Source organism: Bison bison, unplaced genomic scaffold (genome assembly GCF_000754665.1).
Source record: "Bison bison bison isolate TAMUID 2011002044 unplaced genomic scaffold, Bison_UMD1.0 scf7180017864243, whole genome shotgun sequence".
NCBI lineage: Eukaryota > Metazoa > Chordata > Mammalia > Artiodactyla > Bovidae > Bison > Bison bison.
In genome coordinates, this window is record NW_011494815.1 from 314592 (window position 1) to 336870 (window position 22279).

General features: G+C 43.7%; 2 protein-coding genes across 5 annotated transcripts in view; one reads left to right on the forward strand and one right to left on the reverse strand.

The window, feature by feature from the left end:
- TEX10 (testis expressed 10) overlaps window positions 1–9682 on the forward strand; it is a 42685-nt gene extending 33003 nt beyond the window's left edge. Inside the window, 4 exon segments of the mRNA XM_010847104.1 lie at window positions 1332–1412; window positions 3177–3358; window positions 8060–8270; window positions 9466–9682. Coding sequence (XP_010845406.1) covers window positions 1332–1412; window positions 3177–3358; window positions 8060–8270; window positions 9466–9579 — 588 coding nt within the window. The 3' untranslated portion in view covers window positions 9580–9682.
- Window positions 9683–10177: 495 nt separating this feature from the next.
- The window catches only part of INVS (inversin), a 135812-nt gene continuing 123710 nt past the window's right edge, over window positions 10178–22279 (reverse strand). For all 4 annotated transcript variants that reach the window (XM_010847029.1, XM_010847028.1, XM_010847031.1 and 1 more), the window contains 3 exons: window positions 14772–15001; window positions 13991–14062; window positions 10178–11297 (listed from right to left, as the gene is read on the reverse strand). In XM_010847029.1, the coding sequence (XP_010845331.1) occupies window positions 11122–11297; window positions 13991–14062; window positions 14772–15001 (478 nt within the window). In that variant the 3' untranslated portion in view covers window positions 10178–11121. The remainder of the gene's footprint in view (window positions 11298–13990; window positions 14063–14771; window positions 15002–22279) is intronic.

Consider the following 22279-nt stretch of genomic DNA (forward strand, 5'->3'; position numbering starts at 1 on the left):
TCTCCTTTCGGTGCCACCCTTTTCCCCTGTGGGCATCTTTTTTCTTATCCCATTTGAACTCCAATTCTTTGGGACAGAGCACCTGTATTTGTTAACAGATAACTGACTCTGGGCCACTGAAGCTCTCCCATTGACTCTAGTGCTGATGTCTAGCTTGGCCTCACGCGGTAGCTTTAGAACTGATTCATTCAGGAGGGGAGGGAGGCAGAAGGGAAAAAGGAGGGGATTGAGTGATCATTTATTATTGAATGGGCCTTTCAAATATGATTTACCTTTTATGAATGATAATATTCACTGTGCTCATTTTGAAGAAGGAAGATGCCATTGAAAATATCCTGCTTACATTGTTACTTACAGGTTTAAAAGAGAAGACAATTGCCCTATGAAAACTCTGGGTAGTATCACTCTACAGGAGGTTCTAGAGAGACATAATGCAGATACTGTTGATTTTGAGGATTGACAGTTCTCTTGAATTTATCTTGACTATTCTTTCTCTTCCTAGAGTCATATTCTTCTTTCCACTAGCCTTATCTTTGTCTCCCCATGGGATTTTTCTACATACTTCATTTTGGTACTGCATTCCATCCGCTTCTGGAGTTGTGTTGTGATTCTCTGAAGGACTTGATGCTGTCATTCTGCTTCTTGTTTTCTTGAGATCTTGGAAAATTAAAAGTACTAGAGATTTGATTCCCATCTCGTTCATATTTTTCTTCCTTATAGACTGTTGTTTTACCTTTAGGGAATAAGAGGCAGCATAATTTGCACGTAGTATTTCTGTTTTCTGGATCATGTTTTTTTCAATGATGTATTTTTCCACCAAATGGGAGAAAAGCTTTTGTCCGCTCTTTGTTTACATCACTAAGACCTCCCTGTTGTAGCACTTATTTAATGGGAATGTGGGCTCTACCTTGGTTGATTGTAAGCTACCCGAGGGCTGTGAGACAGAAGTTTCTCATTCTTTCACTCCTGTGTGTAGCGCCTAATAAGACTAGCTCAGTTTGTGTGGTAGTCAGGCAGTCGTGTCCAACTCTTTGTGACCCCATATTTGGTAGCTTGTCAGACTCTTCTGTCCATGGAATTCTCCAGGCAAGAATACCAGAGTGAGTTGCCATTTCCTTCTCCACAGTGCTCAGTAAGTATTTAATAAATGAATTATTTGGAAAATTAGCCCATATATATGAGGATTGCTTGTTTGATGCTTGCATCTTTAGAGTCACTTCTTGTTGAGTTTCTTTTTAATATGTAGAGCAAGTAGGTTTAAAAAAAAACTGTTGGACTTGTTTCTGACCTACAGTGTTCTGATTTGGTACTGGTTTTCTCCTTTCTGACAGACAGTCTGTCACAGTTTATTGGTTGTCCCTGTCCGAAGCCAAAGCTTTGACGTCCTGCAGACTGCCATCAGTAAGCATTTGGTAAATATACTTAAAATTTTTTCTGTTAACACAAAAAGCATAGAGATTCACTGGTTAAGATTTGGTTTGCCATAATTGGGGAGAGACTGAGTGTCCAGAATCTAAGCTTAATAATTTCATGGCCTCTCATCTGTGGTGAGAACTGAGAAATCTTGGTTTGTTTGCTAGCTGTTGCTAATTAATTCTGTCACCTTAGGGAAATGGCCCTTACTCTCTCTATATGAACAATGAAAGACCTTAAAATGATACCTTGGGTCTTTCTGACTTGAAATGCTTTCATGAACATGTGCTTGGTGTCATACCTAGAAGGGGTGAGGTGTGGAGTAGGGCTGTCACCTCACAGGCTTAAGGGCCTGGTCACTGGGAACAGTGAGCTTAGCCATGAAACTTACTTGTCTCTGGGCTTGTGGATGTCTCTTGTTCCCATTGGTATTGAATTCTCATTAGGTATGCTTGGGTTTTGCTTTTAACTTCCTCCAACCTTTACACTTTAATCTTTGACTTTTTACTATAATGATATATTACAGTGCAAGGGAGAGCCCCCAAGGTTTTCTTCAAGGGACTGTCACTTGTTTGGATAATTTGATAGGCACATGCGTACCCCCTTTCTTTACTTGCCTCAAGTTGGAAGAGTACCACTTTGACTTCTCAGTACCCTTTTCTTCCTGCTATTAAACTTCCAATCCATATACATTGTATCTCCAAAGAGCCCCATCTTTTTTTTTTTTTTAACTTCCACTCTAGAAATGTATGCCCTCCTTTGATTACATTCACTATTCCAAGATCAGCATTCCAGTCAGTCTTGGTCACTTTCTTCAGACAGCCTGGTGGAAAGGTCAAGACCTCAGAGCCTGCAGACTATGATTACTCAACAGTTGGCTTGCAGGAGATTTTAACTGTGTATACTTAATGTTACAAGTTAGAGTCCAGCTTAATGACTGTTTACACAGCAGAGTCCAGGTGAGCTAGTGTACCATGATGTCCCCTGTCTGGGTCTGGGGCAGTGAGGCAGTCAAGAGTAAGTGTGGTATTACCTTACTCCATTGCAGATGATTTTCTTTGGTTATGTCTGAATGACCAGTTAAATCCAGGGGAAGGATAATTGTAAAATGAACTCTGGTTTGTGCATTTAATTTCCTGGGATGAGGGTGGTGCCAGATTAGCGTTTTCCAGTCTGAATACTCAGGATCATGTAAATGTGATTATTGGTATCAAGATTTTCTTTGGATGCATGAAATAATCCTTTTAAATAATGTTTTTGGCCAACAGTAGAAATTGTAACATCTAGAAAATTTAAGAGACTTTGTCTTGAAGGAGATGTGGGGAATTGGATCGATAGTATTTCTTGAGTTTAAATATTTTCAGTCATTTCAGGTAGCAGTTAGTTGTCAGAGGAAAACGGGACCTTAAGATGTGGTGGGTGGCATGGCATGTATTGTGGTTGTACCGATTTCCACCAGTAGTAGTAGTAGTGTAGTCGTTAAGTCATCTCCGACTGTGTGACCCATGGACTGTAGCCTGCCAGGCTTCTGTGTCCGTGGGATTCTCCAGCAAGGATGTTGGAGTAGGTTGCCATTCCCTTCTCCAGGGGATCTTCCCAAACCAGGGATTAAACCTGGATCTTCCCACATTACAGGCAGATTCTTTACCATCTGAGCTACCAGTAGTGATGGGAGGTTAATTGTCCAGGTGATGGTGTTTGTTTTTATTTTGGGGAGAAGGGCTGTTGTGAAGAGGTCATTAACCTCATTTTTCTCTGCCTAGGTTGGATTGACTGTAATTCCTGACAGCACGGCTGGCTGTGTTTTGGGTGTTATCTGTAAGCTCCTGGATCATACGTGTGTACTTAGTGAAACTCTACTGCCGTTTCTGGCTTCTTGTTGCTACAGTCTGCTTTATTTTCTGCTTACTTTAGAGAAAGGAGAAGCAGAACATCTAAGAAAAAGGTAACAGTTTTGTACTCTTAAACTTTTAATTTTTTTCCTACTTGCTCAACTCCCTTCAGTCAATCAATCCATAAAAGATATTTCCAAAATCTAATTCTTTTTTAGAGTTTGTATATCCCTCGCTACCTGCTTCTTTGTTCTTTTGTGAATCCCCTTTGTGATGAGGTATAGCAGTCTTAGTTTTTGTTTTTTCTTGTAAGCTACAAATTTGCAAAGTTAGATGGTATTATAGAGTTTCTTGGGAGCTTTCCTTAACTTTGCTATAGATCTGGCAAGAAAATTCTATGTTTTAGAAGAATGGACTTATTAATACGAGCCTTTGTATTTTGTTTGGGCTTCATTAGAACTAGCCACGGAGAAGGCAATGGCACCCCGCTCCAGTACTCTTGTCTGGAAAATCCCATGGACGGAGGAGCCTAGTAGGACACGACTGAGTGAGTTCACTTGCACTTTTCACTTTCATGCATTGGAGAAGGAAATGGCAACCCACTCCAGTGTTCTTGCCTGGAGAATCCCAGGGACGGGAGAGCCTGGTGGGCTGCCGTTTATGGGGTTGCACAGAGTCGGACACAACTGAAGTGACTTAGCAGTTAGCAGAACTAGCCAGAGTCAAATTTTAAATTCATGGGTTTAAGGAAATTGTTCTAAGATGCTGGTGTTTTTTAATTATTACTTTTGTTCCTGTATAATTTTTGGACTAAAGCTTCTAGGATAGTATGGAAGATTTCACTTTCATTTTCAAAAAGTGTTCTCATGCTTATGTTCTTTTCGGTATGCTGTTTACAGTTCATTGCAAGAAGGTTATTAAACAGTCTTAAGAGATGATCACATATAAGAAAATAAAAATCATTCTGTCACATTTTGACATTTGCCTTTCAAGTCTTTTTTGAGCTTTTAAGTGTCATAGAAATATGTCATACATATGATTGTGTAAAATATTTAAATAGTTTAAAGAGTATAAACTGAACATCCATTTAGCTAAATTCCAGGTTTAGGAATAGAGTGTCGTCAGCATGCTCTATCCATGTCCTTTCCATAGTTAAATTTCTCTTTTACACCTCCAGAGATCACTTCTGTGTTATTCACTTTGCTACCTTTATAAATGCACATAATATTTTTAAATAAAAACAGTTCATTTTTGTTTTTCATGTTTTAAGAGTTTGATATAAAAGGAATTAGTGTATTTTTTTATGACTTGATTTGCATCATCATGAGAGTTACTCATGTTGATTTAAGGATGTAATTCATTTTGTTTCTCCATACCAGGAGTCAGCAAACTTCTTTCTATGTAAAGAGTCAGATGGTGAATATTTTAGGTTTTTGTCAGAACTACTCAGCACTCCCTGATGCTATGAAAGGAGCATCACATGATACATAAATGAATAGGTGTGCTGTGTTCCAATAAAATTTTATTTACAAATACAGGCTGCAAGCAGGATTGGCTGTCGTCTGGTACCCTTGCTCTGTAGTATTCCGCTTTATGAATGTACTGTAACTTACTGATGGGGATTTTTCCCACAAAGTGTTGTGTGTATTTAAAACTTGGTAGATTTCACTGTTAATATCCTGTAAAATTTACACATAAATAAATAGATCTGATGGTACTTTTCTTACACATCATCAAACTTTAGGTCTCATAGCTCAAGAAAAACCTTTGTAAATAGCAAGGAACTTCTCCAGGTTATAAAAATTTTATAATGAGCATCCCCATTTATGAAATAGGTATTTTGCTATTTGTCATTTCCTGTCACTTGAAATATAGGCCCTTCGTGGTATACTTATGTTTCAGAGGTCTTCTTAGTTTCTTATAGAACATTCTGCTTTGATTGTATATGGTTGGACTGAAAAAAATCCAATGTGTTTAATACATTTTGCCTGTTTAAAAATTCTGTTTTAAAAGTGTGTTGTGCGGGGTATTGGAAAGTTTGATACTACCAGGACCATATGCATCTCTGGATGACATTACTTAGGCACAAGAAAGGATTGGCAGCCCGAGCCTTAGGTACTTAAATTTCCCTTTGGGGCTGCTTCTGCCCTCCTACACAAGGTAATTGTGGGATTACAGATAATGAGAGTGCCAGTCAAACTACTGGGAGCTTTTGATTTCACAAGTGCTAACCAAAAAATCGGGCTCGACCAATTGAGGTATTCAAAACTGTGGCCACAGTTCTCTGAAGAAACTGTTGTGTTGTTTCCTGGACTCTGTTAATAAATGAAAGATCTGCTCTTCAACTGAGCCCTCTTGTCTTGTAGATAATAGTCTGTTCTTTTCTATGGTTTTTGACTCTTTTCTCTTTGTTGTCTTGAAAGTCAGGTTATATCCTAGTGTAGGTTTGTTATTATTTACCCTTCTTGAGACTTAACTTCACTCCTTTAACCTAAAGACAAGTGTTTTTTTTTTCAGGTATGGGAAGTACTGTTTTTATCTCTATTATCTCACCCACTGTTTCTGTTCTCTCCTAAAAACTCCTTTTAAATATAGGGAGCATCTGATTCTGTCCTCTCTTAACATCTTCCATTTTGCAAATTCTTTAACCCTTCTGTTGAGTTTTTATTTTGTCAGCTGTTGTTTTCCCTTTGATCCGTTTTGAGTTTTTACTTGGTTCTTTGTCATTCTTGCTTATTCTTCATTCATTGGTGTTAAATTTCTTGTCAGTTTGTTTTGTTCGCTGTTTCTCTGGTGTGGGAATTCTGCCTTGTTTTGGGGAGCAGGTCAGGCTGTAGAAATTGTTTCTCGTGGGGTTGAAGAAACAACTTCATGTTTGGGGTTGTATAACTTCTCTGAATTCATCTGTTGTGAGAGTCTGTGGAGACCTCCCTATGGGCAGTTTCACATTTGCCTTTTCCTGGCTTCCAGCTCTCTGCAGGGAGCCCAGTTCTGGCTCCCAACCTTCTATACCTGGGGCTGAAGCCTTATCTTCCAATGCTGTTGGCTGTTGAAAACGAGTCCTAAAATCCCACGTCCAGTTCTGTGCCCCTGTGTATCAATAGGAGTTCTGTCAGTTTCTGGCACCTAGAGAGTTCACCATTCTAGCTTTTGAGCTTTGCTGTATTTTTTTTTTAAGTATATTATCCATATTTCTCTGTGTTTAGGGGGTGGAGGATTGGTTGGTATTATCTGACAAGAATATATCACAAGTTTGCAGTTAGTGGAACTCCTGAAAATTATATATGAAATATTGGACTTTCACAGTTCCTTTAGAGTGGTTTAGAGCCATTGTTCTCTGTTGAGCTAAAATCTCAACTTCATTGGTTCTGGTTCTGTCCTTTAAATAATTTATAGTTAAGTACAGTTATTTTTGTACCATGACAACTCTTAGAAAAACCTAAGAATGACTCTTCAAATGGTTTTGCTTCCATCATTTGTGGTTCCCCAGGTCGTCTTCTTTTTGACCTGACAGTTTTCTTTAATTGTGGTGTATGAAGGTGAAATTCTAAACCACTCATCCCCTTAGTATACTTAATTTGGTATGATGTAGAATCTATGAGTCCTTTTAGAAGTTTTGATCCAGTTATTTGAAATTCACTCAAGTTCAAGTAGAAAATGAATATATTGGGTCATTACAGTAGTGACTTGTTTTTTTAAAAAAACAAAACCCCAAAGGGTAGGAATTGTGCAGGTAGGAATTTGAAACCCAGGCAGAACCAAAGCAGCTTTCTTTAGTCTTTTCTCTTCTAGATTGTGTGGTTATCATCTCTGTGCCTTTGCCTCATCATTAACTGTGTCTTTCAGTCTGACTTTCTCTTGTACACGGCTGTCCTGACCTGGCCGTGTGTGGGTCCACAGGCTGAATAAAGTCTCCAGTAAGAGGATCTGGTTGCCTTAGGATGGATTCAGTATCCACCTTTGATGCAGTTGCTGTATGTGGACGTGGGAAGGAGGTCAGATGGTGAAAGGTTTGCTGCTTCTGTGTCTAGAGGTAGTCAGATTTTCTTACAAAGTCTTGAGACTGGGACGGTTATGCACTCTTGAAACCGTAACAGACGAAGATTAGAGCCTTTAGCAGCCAGTGGACTTTTCCTCCATTTAATTGACACTTTTCTAGACTGTGGTTAGACCATTTAATGCTCTCATAAAACATTTCTGTTCCCGTTCTATAAAGTTACCAAAAGAATGATGCTCACTGAAATTTGGATTTACTGTCTCTGGTCCATGATAGTTCCCTGACTGGCTATTTTCTCAGATGCCTTTTGGTTCCTTGTGAGCACATATTTGTCTGCAAATTTGCCCTGTTCTAACACACTGAAGAAGCTCAGAATCCAGGTCAGGGGCTTAGAGTTTCATGAGGTTCTTTTCTTATTCTTTTACCAGTGGGATATTCTCTCCCCTTTGACCTTTGGTATTGTACAGCAGTTGAATAATGTTCACTGGTAGAGAATCATATGTATGTACAGGTCTTTCTGTTCTCAGGTGAACTTTGTGTTAAATACGCTCACTAGGGTTTCGGGAATGCCTTGCCCAGGAAAATGCTGCTTGCTGGGCTTTCTGAAACCCCTAAAATAGGGCAACGCAGCTAATTCTTCACTGCATTTGCTTACTTAGCTCTCAATGAAACTCAGTTCTTACTAGTTTTGGTTTGTGGGGTTTTATCAGAAAAGACTTTGTTTCTCATTAAAAGGACATTTTTCCGTCTTGGGAAGTATGGAGAGGGCCCCTCTCCTCTATGTGTCCATTCACTGACAGGTTTCTTTGTTTTGCAGGGACAAGCTCTGGGGGGTCTGTGTCTCCGTCCTGGCCCTCTTGCCTCGAGTCCTCAGGCTGATGCGGCAGAGCCTGCGGGTGAACAGAGCTGGGCCTGAGGAGCTGCCTGTAGTGGGCCAGCTGCTCCGCCTGTTGCTGCAGCACGCACCCCTCAGGACCCACATGTTGACCAACGCCATCTTGGTGCAGCAGATCATCAAGAATATCACAGTAAGAAGCACCAACAGGGCCATCTACTGCTTGTACTAGGTTCATGGGCACGGAGGTGGTTGTGGGAGGCCAGGGCTCCTGCACCTTGACAGACTTCTGGGATTAAGCCCAGTGTGGTGGTTTCTTAAGACTTGCCCTGGCGTCTGGTAACTGTCACTGATTCCAGAATCAGTACTAAAAGCCTTAAAATACTCGAACTAAATTAAGGTGGCAGGCAGCTTAGTTGGAAAAGGTACAGGCATCAGAGTCAGTCTACCTGGATTGTGATACAGATTCTATTGATTGACTATGGTGATTTTGCAAGTTTTCTTTTTTTTTTAAACCTGTCTGAGCTTGTTTTCCTAGCTGTAGAAATGGAAATAGCAGCAACTTTGTTGGGTTTTGTTAACCACAATGAAATCATCCAAGTAAAGTTTATACTGTAACTGACATTTATTAAGTACCCAACAAATGTTAGCTGTCATTAAGGAAATTTAGCAGGAATAAACTGCAGACCTATTTCTGGTCACTTAGATCACTGGAGAGGGGGAAGAAGCTGGAAGTTGTAGGCTTCAGCTTTGTCTAACGGTTCTGTGTTCACCTGGGGCAGGCAGCTCTGTTTCTTAAGGATTCATTTGGGTGTTTTGGTCTGGAGAGTTGAAATGAGGTTTTTTTGATTGGAGGAAGTTATTAATCGGTGTATATATAATAATACTTCAGAGTCATAGAGCTTATACACGCATAAACACAGGATATATTCTGAATCTTGTCAGTAATGGAAGACGAAGCAGAATTCAGAAATAGAAGGAAGTCAAGAATTTGGAGAATCAGCCCATCTGTATATGAATGACAAATTGAGCCCTGTAGAGTTATTATTCTCAGTTGATGTTAATGCAGAAATCATGAGATTCTAGAATGCAGAAGGGCAGATATACAGAGTAAGGGGCGGTTAACGGTGCAGTGTCATCAGTGCCTAGCAGAGGTGGGAGGGAAGAGACCCAACAAGAAACTGGTAGCACTTGTGCTTGAGGATGAGACTAGGAGTTTAACTCCCTGTGGTAATTCCTCAGTTAGGTTCCCTTTTCAGTGAGCTTTACTGTGGTATTTATAGATGATGATACTACTGCAAGGGACTCTTGAGATCTTGTTTGGGTGTGATAAAAACCATCAGGAAGCAGTTTTGGTACCACTCACATTATTCTTATTTTCTTTGCAGACACTGAAGAGCGGAGGTGTGCAGGAGCAGTGGCTCACAGACTTACATTATTGCTTCAACGTGTACATCACTGGGCATCCCCAGGGCCCCAACGCATTGAGTACAGTGTATTGAAAAGGCACTGCAGCACGTCTGTTGGAAACTGTTTATTCACATCTAATTTTGAAGAGAGACTGATGTCATAAATGTTTGTCATTAAAGCTGAACTTTTAAAGAAGCTGTTTATGAACCTTCCTTTGCACTGAAACAGGAAAATGCTTGGGAGTTGCCACTGATACACAGGCTGGCTTCTTGGACTAGCGTGTGATGTGTGGTTAAGTATATACATCCCATAGCTAAGTATGTATAAAATACAGAGCAATAATATGGTACCTCCTGTTATATTCTAAGAAACCAGCTGAATCTTTTCAGCCCCATCTAGGCAAACCTCATTCTGTGTGTTCTCAGTCCCAGTTCATTCAGACAGCAACAGACTAGTTTTTGGTTTCGTTTGGGAGTGGTTGCTTTTCGCCTTGGAGTTGTGTTGTTTACAGAGGATTTCTAGCAGGATTTCAAGACCGTACTCCCATTGTTGTGAATTTTCCTATACCTAAGTGGTAGTTGGTCTGAGCTGCAAAACTCTTAAAAAATCATTTTTCTACTAGTGATTATTATTTTTGTTATAATCATTTTCACAATAATGATGTAATTAGCCAACTGTTAAAAAAAAAAATCCAAGTATTTAACACTTTATTGTTTCCAGTCTCTTACAGTCAGGACAGGGGTGGCAGTAATTTTAAAACAGAAGCAGTCCTAGAAATACCTGTGAGCCTAATATGTCTACATTCTTAGTAGCTTTGCCCTTAAAAGATATGAAGAACCCTGTAATCACTGATTTTATTTAAACCAAATGTTCTTCAAGAGCTGGAATGCATAGTTCGCACAGTGCCAGAGGAAAGGCAATTTGACAAGACGGCTCACCTCTGCAGGTCAGGCAGAAAATAGAAGTAGGTTAAGGCCTGAGCTGGCGCCATGCGTGAAGGATCCAGTCCGTAGGCCTGCCAACTGAGGCCCTGGTGCTAGGTGCAGCCGCTGGTGCCCAGCAGGAGGAACGCCACTCAACGAGAGGACGCGGCAGCCACCTGTGGCCTCCAGAGGCTGATGCGGAAACTAAAACGTAAGCCGTCAACCGTATACCTAGGACAGCCTTACGACCTCTAAAAGCAAACACTGGGTCATGACTCTGGTCTAAAAATTATAACAGGATGTGGTGTCTGTAATGAAGTCCATTGCATTTGACTCCAGAAAAGTAGTGAGCTGAAGGCAGTTGCTGTGGGCCAGGCTCCTCCCCATCTCACTTAGGTTCTTCAGACTGGAGTCAACAAAGCCAGGCTTGCACCAGCTGGCAGGGAGAAATCCCAACCCAGCAGATCTTCAGTGCTCACTTTTCTTAGTTCTGCGTAGAGTTATTATAAAGTCGTCTTTTCCAGTCCTACTGAAGTGGAGGCAGATGGGCAGTTCTGCACAGCTATGGACTACCCTGGTCCTTTCAGTGCAGCTGAAGAATTTACAAAACAGTGCTATGTGAGAGCAGAAGGAAAACATTTCTTTTCAGTTGTTACCACATTTTTAGGCTAATAAGGCTTTGGGATATTAAAGTTGCGTAAAGTGTAAAAGCTAATCAGAGAACTTGAAGTCTGCACTAGCTATCCGAGCCCCCCGGGCACAGTCTTCCTCCTTAGGCAGTCGAAGCTTTAGTTTGTTTCTTGATGGGTTAGCTGATTGCAGGTTGTAAGAAAAATTCTGTGATTTCCCACTGTTCTCAAGGAGGTGAATACACTGCAAGTTGCTCACTGTTAAATAACAGATACTCAAATTATTAATGCTGAAGGGCAGGGTGGGGAGGAAAAGGGGTTTAGGTTTGGACTATCCATGGGACCCAATAAGGTGATGGCTGGTTTATGGTAGAGACAGGATGACATCAGCCCCTCCTTTTCCATCCTCTCAAAGATACTTGACATCTTTTTAAGGAAGAACCTTGACTGTGAGGGGGCAGGTGCCTGAGGAGCTAGGACTGGAACGTAGGTCTTCAGTTTGCTTGAAATAACCACTATGATGCTGCTTTCTCTGCATCTCCTCTTAACACGACAGTTAAGACAGGATGCTACATTTGGAAAACTCGTGGTGCACTCAGCCCTCTCACTTAACAAATGAGGATGCTGAGGCCCCGAGGAGTTAAGAGACACTGTGGAGGCTGTATTGCTGAATGTTGCTCCTAACTTGCTGTGAAGCAAAGAAGCAAGCATGAAAGGTGAGTAGTTTTTTTAAAAAGTTACAAAGGTAATCGTTCTCTTCTGTTTTTATTACTGTTATTCAATAAAGCTGAAGTGAACTGTTTGGGAACTCTGATGTTTTCTGGCTGCTTTGCTGTATATCAAGTCGTCTTGTCCCCTGCATACCCCTCTGTAGGTGCAGGGATATTCTGCATTCATACAGGGGGTACCATTTTTACTAAGCCGTGGTTATTCCACTCATTGGAACGGGATTTTTTTAGAGGAAGTTTTTAATGAGATGGACCCCAAATTTGGGACACCTCTCTCTCTCTCTCTCTCCTCTGATCCATTATTACGCTGCTGTTCTTTGTGGGTGTGGGTGGTTCGCAGGTGGGTGGGAAGACTGGGGAGAAGGCAACTGTTTCCTGGATGCATGTAAAGAAACAGTCCAAGGAGTTTGTTTCTTTGGTTTATCCAGCTAACTTTCTATTCCTTTTAAGAGACAAAAGCACTACTAACATCTCCTTGAGTTGAAGGTTAGGAGCCACAATCTGAACTCAGATCTGAGCACCTACAACATGCCCAACAATGCACTAAAGCTAAGTGAACAGTGAACAAAAGTCAGACATCCTTAACTCTATGGAATTCTCAAAGCAAAAAAAATTAAAACTTTTAAAAAACTTTTTGGCTGTGCCTCAAGGAATGCAGAATCTTAGATCCCTGGAGTGGAACCCACACTCCCTGCAATGGAAGTGCAGACTGCCAGGGAAGTCCCTCAAAGCAAAAATTTCTACTCAAGGTAAAGACTAAAACAAACGGCTTGTCTTCCTTGGTTCAGTTGGCCATCTGTGATGCCATGTTGCAGAAACAAATATGTCTGTCCAAGTCATGCCCATTTCATGGAAATTTATAGACATGTATTCTGAATAAAACATGGGCTGCAGCTAACTAGTTTGCTGCTCTGCCCATCAGCCTTATTCACAGGTTAACGATTAATGTGGGTAGGTAGGTGGGCCTCATAAAACCTTTGTCCCCAAGCTTGGGTTCAGGAAAAGATTCTCTTCCGTCCTCATCTATTTTCAAGCCAGTGTAGGATAAACAAGCTGATAATTCATATATAGTTCTAAGAAACTATTAATGTTATTTTGTTTCTTCTGTCTTTAACTGTGAGTCCTTTAACTTAAAACCTCTTACGCTGTTAAACATCTTCATTTTTAAAGATTTGATAGTCTTGGACTTTCTTGAGACAGAGTAAAATAACAAAATACCAAAAATGCTACATCTTAAAGTAATTTTATCTAACAGTTGTTTTTGAAACTATTCTTCAGTTCACTCAAGATAACTAGAGGTGTGTGTGGTTTTTTTCTTTCTTTTAAACCTAGAACTATGGGCCTGATTCCTTTGAGTTTCTAATTGCCCTGATCAGCTTGCCTATGTTACATGAATTGCCCAACTCTTATTAAAGCTTTGGTAGTAATTACTGCCCCCCCATCTCCAGATTTTCCATCAAAAACTAAATGAACGTTAAAGTTCATGCTGACAGTCATTGTTCACCTCCCAGCTGCACCCTGTTCCCGCCGGATGACTGGATCAGGGACTGGGGGGAGCGTGTTGCCATAGCCACCTATGAGAAACACTAGACTGGCATTAACTGCTGACAGCACTGAACTTATCACCCACGTTTAATGCTGGCATGAATGGAGGGGCCCTGAGTAAGACACTCGTCTTGGGCTAAAAAGAACGTTCCCTGAACTGCTCCTGTGTGAGTGAAAGTGTGGACAGTTGAACCTGAGCTGGACCTGCTATTAAAATGTCCTCCTGAAGTGGCCCTAAAAGGCAAAAGCCAGAATTTGTAGTAAAAGGACTTTGTCCCATCTTTGAGGAGGAGATTGTGGACCTTAATGGGAAACCAAAACAGAACAAGAACTCCCAGGATATTACTTTAAAGAATAACACTATTTGTGCTTACCCCTCCTGTATGTGAACAAGTATGGTAAAGTGATCAGTAATAGGTGCCATTTATTATTTCTGCTGGAGGTAATGTTACAGTTTGGGGTTATAAAAATAACTTGTCTCCTCTGAAGAAGAGATGTTTATTGTGGTGATAATTCCATGAAAGGGGGATGAAAAACATGCAGTCCTGAAATCAACTGGCCATTGGAACCCCCTGGCAGTCTGCTCTAATGTCTCCACCTTTGGGGATTAAACAGAAAAGGGAAGTGTTTCTCACATGGTCTCCCCTGTCTGCTTTGCCCATGTAGGGACTGCCTTACCTGAGTTGAGACCCAGCACAGAGTGGGCTTTTGAAGATCTTGTGGGCTGACGCACTTTCCCTTCTTGAGAACCTGAAATCAACCAACAATTATCTGTTTTTTAACCAATGACAGCTGTAGCCTGACCAAGTGCTGAATTTTTTATTGAGGTAAAGCCTTGAGTTTGCAGGTGTCCACCAAGATAAATTAGGTATGTGGAGAACCACATAGGTCCAGGTCTGGAGATTGTGCTACCAAGGCCACAGATCGGTTTGTGAAGGTGCCTTAACTTTTGTTCTCTCCATCGAGGAGTGAGTCAGGCACTTTCCAGAGCTGAAAGGGTTTCAGTACGCAGCAGTTTATTTGCCAAACAAGCATGTACTGTACTGCTTGGATCCGGGGTGTTCCCATAGACAGACAGCTCTGTGCTATCTAAGCACAGGGAAGGTCAGCATGAGGCAGGCAGGGTCGGCCTGGGTCTGGGATCCTCTAACGAGAATTTAAGGGGAAACCTGGCAGCAGTCTAGAGAGCTTGTGTGGTGAGGCTTCCATCAGGAGGCCCAGCAGACGATCTCTTGACAGTAAGGCTCTCTTGGTTGAGATCAGAATGCTTCATGAAACCAATTCCAACCCAGAGTTGCTGCAAGGGAGGCATAAACATGATGAGAATTCTCTTGGTGCCTGGCTGTTTAATAAGTTCCTACCTAAATGGAGGTTTGCCCAATGTAGTTAAATCCTGTTTCAAAATCGGAGGTGACACACTTCGGGGGTGCTACCATAAAGTACACAGAAGGACAATTACCGTAGATCTGCTTGAGCACTGAGTGCCTGGTGGGCTTGGTGCCTGAGCTGCCCTTGGGTGGACTCTTGGTGGTCTTGCTTACTGCCATGGTTTTTGGGGGTTTCAGTTCCAGTTCCTTCCTCCAAACCTGGAGAATCAAAGCCAGGCACTCTCGGTTCCATCTGTCCATATCTCTGGCTCCAAGCTGCTTCACGTGCAGGAGGTGCGACAGGTGCTTCCTGAGCTGGTAGCTGGGGAGTCAGAGGAGGGCAGAGAATTTAAGGTCATAGTACTGAGAAAACCAATGTCACCTGAAGTTCCTAGAAGCTATAGGATAGTAGTTGCTGAACTCTTGTGAGATTCATTCAAACTCCCATTCCTAATTTCAGTGGCAGTATGTTGTATATGGAGTTCTGTCCCTGTCCATCAGTTATTTGCTGAACTAGGTATCACTTAGATGAGTCCTTGCCAAAGTGGGACAGGCCGATGTGTAAACAAATGAAGTATGAGAAGTACTATGTGAGAGCTAGGAGCTAGGTGGCTGGTGTTTGTGCTGGGTTTTAAGGGATAAGTGAAAGCTTGCTAGGCAGGGAAGGGCATTCTGGGTAGCAGAATTGACATGATTAGAGATGTGGGCATTTGTGCATGAATCTTTACTAGTGGAGAGATGTGTGCAAAGGATTATGTATGTGGTAAGGCAAGGAGGATTGGAGGCTGGGCCCCACCGTGGAAGGAACCAGCATTTGGTCAGGGCCTCCTGTATACCAGGCACCTTGCCTGTGGTTAAGTCTGAAAGTAAACCCGTAAGGTAGACGTTATGAAGCTGACAAAGGTTGAGTATAGAGGGGAACATCATCAAGATGGTGACATAAGTCCATTTTGACTGCTCCCCATCACAAGAACAGCAGCTAATATTCATGGATAAGACAGCAGTGAGAAAATCCTGGAACATGGGGATGAGGCTAAAGCACCCCCTGCTCTAGAGACTGAGACAGATTTAGAAGGGTAACCGTTTGAGCAGCTCCATGCTGACAGCATTGCCTTCCCCCAGGCTGGCACAGCACCACACGGAGAGGTCTGCCCTGAGCCTGCTATGCTTCCAGTGGGAAAAGAGCCCAGGGTGGACATGCAGCTCCCCCAGCATCATGGGTTGCTTCTTGGGAGCAACTCCAGTCTTACTCCATGGGGACTGCAAAGGACTCTGGGACTTAAGTACTGGGAATACAGTGATGTCAGAGAAGGAATGAGGGGCTTGTAACAACCAGCATAGGGATCTTGGCAGAGCCTGCCTGTAGAGTCCAAGTAGTAGTTAAAACCAGTAGCTCTGTTTAGACTCTGTAGAAACAAGATGGCAGCACAGTCTGACCAGGGAGCCCAGTGGTGTTCAAGTTTCCCTGATCCAGTTTCTTGTACAAAAAACCTTGCTGGCCTTGGAGCCTAGTCTGACTCTGCCCCAGCAGGAGAGCTGAGTCATAGCCCAGCCCATGGCTGAGTGTAGTTTCTGGTCGCTTCCTGACCAGAAAGGCTGGCCAGACCACCTGGAAGCTGTGTAGCCCAGCAATGCTCAATGCAAAGCAGGCAGAGCCGATCATCCACAAAGCCAACACCATTGTTCAGCCAGGGACCTTGGGAGCAGGGCAGCTTGAATCAAGATCACGAAGAAGCCACCTTTGGAACCAGTTCGTCACTCTGCTTGGGTAGAGAAAATAATTCCAAGCCCTACCAAATACAGCCTTCAGCCCGTCCAACTGGGGACCTCACCAGAGTACGCTCTTGAAACCCATCCCATAGTCCTTAGAGTAGCACTTGGAAAGAGGACTGCCCGTGGCTTTCCCCCTCTACAGAATAAAACTAGTGGCTGTGTCTGGCCAGGGAGTTCAGTGCCCACGCTGGGGCATCCTATCCAACCAGAGCCGGAAGGTAAATCCTAGCTCTGCCTACTGCCAGTCTTGACTAAGTATGCCTGACCAGAGAAGCTGGGCAACTTGCAGAGCCCAACCTACAGCCTCATTTGAGCAGGGAACCAAAGCAGCAGTCCTGTCCACCCACCGCCACACAGTCTTAGAGCTTAGGCAGCGGCCTTGCCCAAAAAGAGAAAGCAAGTCCCACCTGCCCAAGTACATTATCAGCAGACACATCCAGAAACCCAAACTGAGCTCAGTGTTGAAGAACCGTCTCTGCCAAAGCAAACTTGTGAGAGGAGACTGCTTATTCAAATGCATAGATGCCAACATAAGGAACCAAAGATACAACTCCCCCCACCGCCAAAAAAAAAGAAAAACCACAGGTAAATATGATACCAAAGGAAATAATGATATTTTAAGATACTTTATATAAGCTTCATGGTAATCACAGGGGTAAAACCTGTACTAATTACACCAAGGAACATGATAAAGAAGTCAATGCAGATTGATACCAGAAGGCATCAAAACACAAAAAAGACGGTAGGATAAGATGGAACAATGGATCAAAAAAACAAGACAGCAAAACTGCAACAGTATATCCTTACCTACTAATAATTGGGCTGAGGTAGCACTAGTGGTAAAGAACCTGCCTGCCAATACAGGAGACGTGAGAGACGTGGGTTCGATCCCTGGGGTGGGAAGATCCCCTGGTGGAGGGTGTGGCAACCCACTTGAGTATTCTTGCCTGCAGTATCCCATGGACAGAGGAGCCTGGAGGGCTACAGTCCATAGGGTCACACAGACTCGGGCATGACTGAAGCAGCTTAGCACACATGTACCAATAATTATTCTAAATGTAGAAAATTTAAAACAGAACTACCATATGACCCAGCATTCCCACTTCTGAGTATATAACTGAAGGAGATGAAAGCAGTACACTGAAGAGATCCCTATATCCACAGCAGCATTATCTTAAAATAGCCAGGACACAGAATGTCCTATGGACAACAGATGTGTCCACTGAGGGATGAATGAATGAAGAAGTTGTTTTATATGTACACACACAATAGAATACTGTACATTATATATGTATTATCAGTTCAGTCACTCAGTTGTGTCCGACTCTGCGACCCCATGGACTGCAGCATGCCACGCTTCCCTCCCTGTCCATGACCAACTCCTGGAGCCTACTCAAACTCACGTCCATCGCATCAGTGATGCCATCCAACCATCTCATCCTCCGTCATCCCCTTCTCCCACCTTCAATCTTTCCCAGCATCAGGGTCTTTTCCAGTGAGTCAGTTCTTCGAATCAGGCGGCCAAAGTATTGGAGTTTCAGCTTCAGCATCAGTCCTTCCAATGAATATTCAGGACTGATTTTCTTTAGGATTAACTGGTTGGATCACCTTGCAGTCCAAGGGACTCTCAAGAGTCTTTTCAAAACCACATTTCAAAAGCATCAATTCTTTAGCACTCGGCTTTCTTTACAGTCCAACTCTCACATCCATACGTGACTACTGGAAAAACCATAGCTTTGACTAAATGGACCTTTGTTGGTAATGTCTCTGCTTTTTAATATGCTGCCTAGGTTGGTCATAGTGTTTCTTCCAATATATATATGTATTATATATATATACACAATAGAATATTATTCTGTCATAAAATAAAAAGAAATGCTGCCATTTGCAGCAACACAGACGAACCCTAAAGACCTTATTTCAGATAAAGATAAATACTGTATTATTTCACTTACATGTACAATCTTCAAAAACAAATCCAAAGAGAAATCAGATTTGTGGTCATCAGAGATTGGGGGAGAGGAGTTGGATGAACATGATCAAAAGGTGCAAACTTCCAGTTATAAGACAAATAAGTACTGGGGATACAATGTACAATGTGATGACTATAGTTAACACTTCTTTTATGACATATGTGAAAGTTTTAAAAGAGTAAATCCTGAGTTCTCATCACAAGGGGAAAAACCTTTTACCTATGTGAGATGATGGTGTTCACTAAACTTATGTGGTAATGGTTTTATAACATATGTAAACCAAGTCATAATGCTGTACACGTTAAACTTACTCAGTGCCACATCTCAATTATATCACAATAAAAATTGGAGGGAAAAGGCTAACAGAGCCAGGAGAAGCCAACATTCAAATCAGTGCTTGTCTAGTCCAGCAGCCAAACACTGCTAATGACTTGGTCTCTACTCTGTTCTTGGTGGGGATGCTCAGAGATTTCTAAGAACAGTGGCAAAGGTTAAGAGCTGAGTCTTACGAAGACCATTCTGCGGGAGGGTGGAGCCTGGGTTGGGGAGCGGAGGGGCACCAGGGTGCTGGCCATATTTACCTCTGGTGTTTTCCTTCCAGGGTTTATCCCATGTGCACTTCCGAAGCTCTTATTGAGCCCTTGGCTGTTGTGCAGCCTCCCAGGGAAGCTGCACCAGGGTTCATTAACCACAGCTGATTAACTCCTCCTGGTGCGCCCACAGGGAGCTGCATGCCCAGTCTTAAAATACACCAGATGGGACAGAACCTTCTTCCCAAGTGCTCGAAGCTCTGTGCAGTGCTTGGTGCAGCCCTTCCCTCCTGTCCTAAAGGCTGATCGCAGTACAACTACAGCAGTTCTTCCTTTCTTTCCCCAGAGCATGACAAACCATGGCACCCCTTTACTAGAATGTACCATGTTTTCAAAAAGCCAATTATAGAGAGAAGTAAGCGTTATGGGACAACACGGCTCCCCAGTTCAATTCTTCCATATCCCCTGCTCTGCAAGCGGAGGCTGGGAACCGAGGGGTTGGCTGAAGCTGTAACAAGCTGCCACCTCACTGACTCTGGTGTGGAGACTGAGTCTGTCCAATGGTCTCATGTTCTCAAGGAGAATGTGCACTCCTGGTTTGCTGAGAATCCAAACACACCCAATGGTCCCTTTCAGCCTGGGTGTAGGGCTCTTGTGATCCAGCTGCTCCTTGCTTATTTACTTCAAAACATGCTGGAGAGGAGCTGATGGGAAGTGCCTTACACAGCAACTCCTCGTCACCACAGCAGCTTCCCAGCCCAGCTTGTCCAGTATCCAGTTTCAAGCTTTAAAATAGTCAAGCCTTGACTGGTAATAAAACTCACATTCTAGGACGAAGTTTCATTTTCTCTGGGTCCCAGGTTCAATCTGCTCACCCCGTCCGGCGTGTTTTCAGCTGGCCCGCCTGCTTCCCTGGGCATATGTCCTAGGACGGTGACCTGAGTTTATGGGAGCTCATGTGCTAAGCCCTGCTCCCCACCCCTGCCCTCAGGGCCCCTGAGGGCACCTCGGACACCCCACCTCATCCTGGATGGCACTGAGGGCTCCTGGGCTTCAAACAGAAGACAGACACGGCTGTAGCAGAATCAATGAAGGGGTTTGAACTGTCGCTTGGCACGGGACTTGGCACAGTGTGCAGCTTTCCAGAAACCCTTTGGGAGCTGATGTCCCAGGACTCAGAAATGCACAGGGTGCAACCAGAGGGGCCTGTGTGCCTGCCTCCCCAGGTGGGCGCACAGACTGGGAGTCCACTGTTCCTGAGGAGAATGACTGAAGGCTCATTTGCTGCTGCAGACACTGGCTGACAGGACCTGTCAGCTGCTGACTCTTCAAAGGAGCCAGAGGCCAGTCTGACAGGCAGGCCCTGCAGCTGGGGAGCAGCTGTGGGACCCGACATGGCAAGCCTCACAGGCTTGTCTGGATCCCAGGTTTCAGCTGAGATACTTAACAATAAGTTCCTCTGGGATGGTAGCCAGTGTACATCCTGGCAGAACACCCAAGATGGGGGAGCGAGGACCCTTCCTATCTGTGGCTTCAGAGGTCACCGGTCTGAGTGGAAGGCCAGTACTGGCACATACCAGCTCTGTAAGCGGGGCTGGCTGATGAACCTCTCTGTGCTTGTCTCCTCCACTGTGGAACGGGGGAAGATGAGTGTCCCCGGTATCCCTCTCAGGGTTACTGTGAGGATTACCCGAGTTAATACACGTACAACTACTTATAGCAGTGTCTGGCGGGAGTGCCAGATGAAGGCAACTGCTGGTATTAGTAACAGTGATAACAACAAACCCCACAACATTATAAAAACATGTTGATGCAGTGAGACCATCCAGACAGCCTGTTCTCCAGCCTGTTCTGAGGTGAACAGCGTGAGGTTGGCCTGTGCCTCCATTATTTTGACCACGGCACACACTACCTTCACAGAGAACCTAAGGGAAAGATACCTGGACTTAAGTCAGTTGGAACTTCGAGTGCTGGATCTGATCATTAGCACCAGCCTTGTTTCTTGAGAACGTCTGCTTGTCTGAAAAACAGGGATACGAATCCCTGTCGTGTCAGCCTGTGGTATGGTTGGGAGACTGAGGAGATCAGGCACGAGGTGACTGTAAGCAGGAGCCTAAGCAGACAGGAAGATGCCCTACAGTGATGGCCGTGCAGGCCCCAGGCAGCTCGCTGGGCTCTGGGTTAGGAGACTTCAGCACAAAGATCCCTGAGGCTTCTCCCTGGACCTCCCAAGACACTCAGCTCTCCCTCTGCCAGCGTTAGGGTCTCTGGCACTTTTATCTCCCAACAGGGGCATTGATACATGGCACGCCCCTGCTCGCACTGATCTGCTTGCTTTGTTCCCCCATCAAGCTTCCTCTCTACCGAGACGGAGACCGCATGGCTCCCACCTGCCCATGACAGTTCCGGCCCTCCCCCTGTGGGTGTGGTCATCACTGGAAGGCCTGATCTGGACTGGGGCCCAGGGAGGGCCTGCGATGTGAAAGGGATTATGAGACATGTGAAAACCTGAAGCAAAGGACTTCCGCAGTCTTCCCACACTTACACCCGGGTGTATTCGTCTCAGTACTTCAGGAAGCCCCTCCACCACTCCCAGCGCCCACTCCACTTTCTGAGCTCACACAGGTTTCTATGATGACTCAGTCACTCAATGCACTGTATCTAATGCCTGAGTAGTAAAGAGGGAAAATTATCTTACATGTGCAGTACTTTAGAACTTACAAAGCACACATTATCTCATTCCAGCAACCTGTCACAAAAGCAGGACAGGTTGCAGCAATTGTTAAACACCATTTTACAGAGGAGGAAACCGAGGGTCAGGGAGGCCATTGCTCAACGTCGGATAACGTGTTAGAGCTTCACCTGAAACTCAGGCTTCCTGGTTTTTCATTTACACCCCACTATCTTGGGTCCTTTCCTATCATTCTGGGTAAAAACACCTTCCAAATAGCTTAATATAAATTATTAAGATCTAAACATGTGGGAATCTCATAGGTATGCTCAGTAAAGTTGGCCTTCTCAGGCCAGCACATGCAATCCACTAGAAAGTATCACAGAGGGCTTTCCTGGTGGCTCCATGGTAAAAAAAAAAATCCACCTGCCAATGCAGGAGACACAGGTTCAATCCCTGGTCTGGGAAGATCCCACATGCCTCAGAGCAACTAAGCCTGTGCGCCACCACCACTCAGTCTGTGCTCTAGAGCACATGCTCTGCAACAAGAGAAGCCACCGCAGTGAGGAGCCTGCCCACCACAACTGAAGAGTAGCCTCCGCTCACCTCAACCAGAAAAAAGCCCATGCAGCTATGAAGACCCAAAGAAGCCA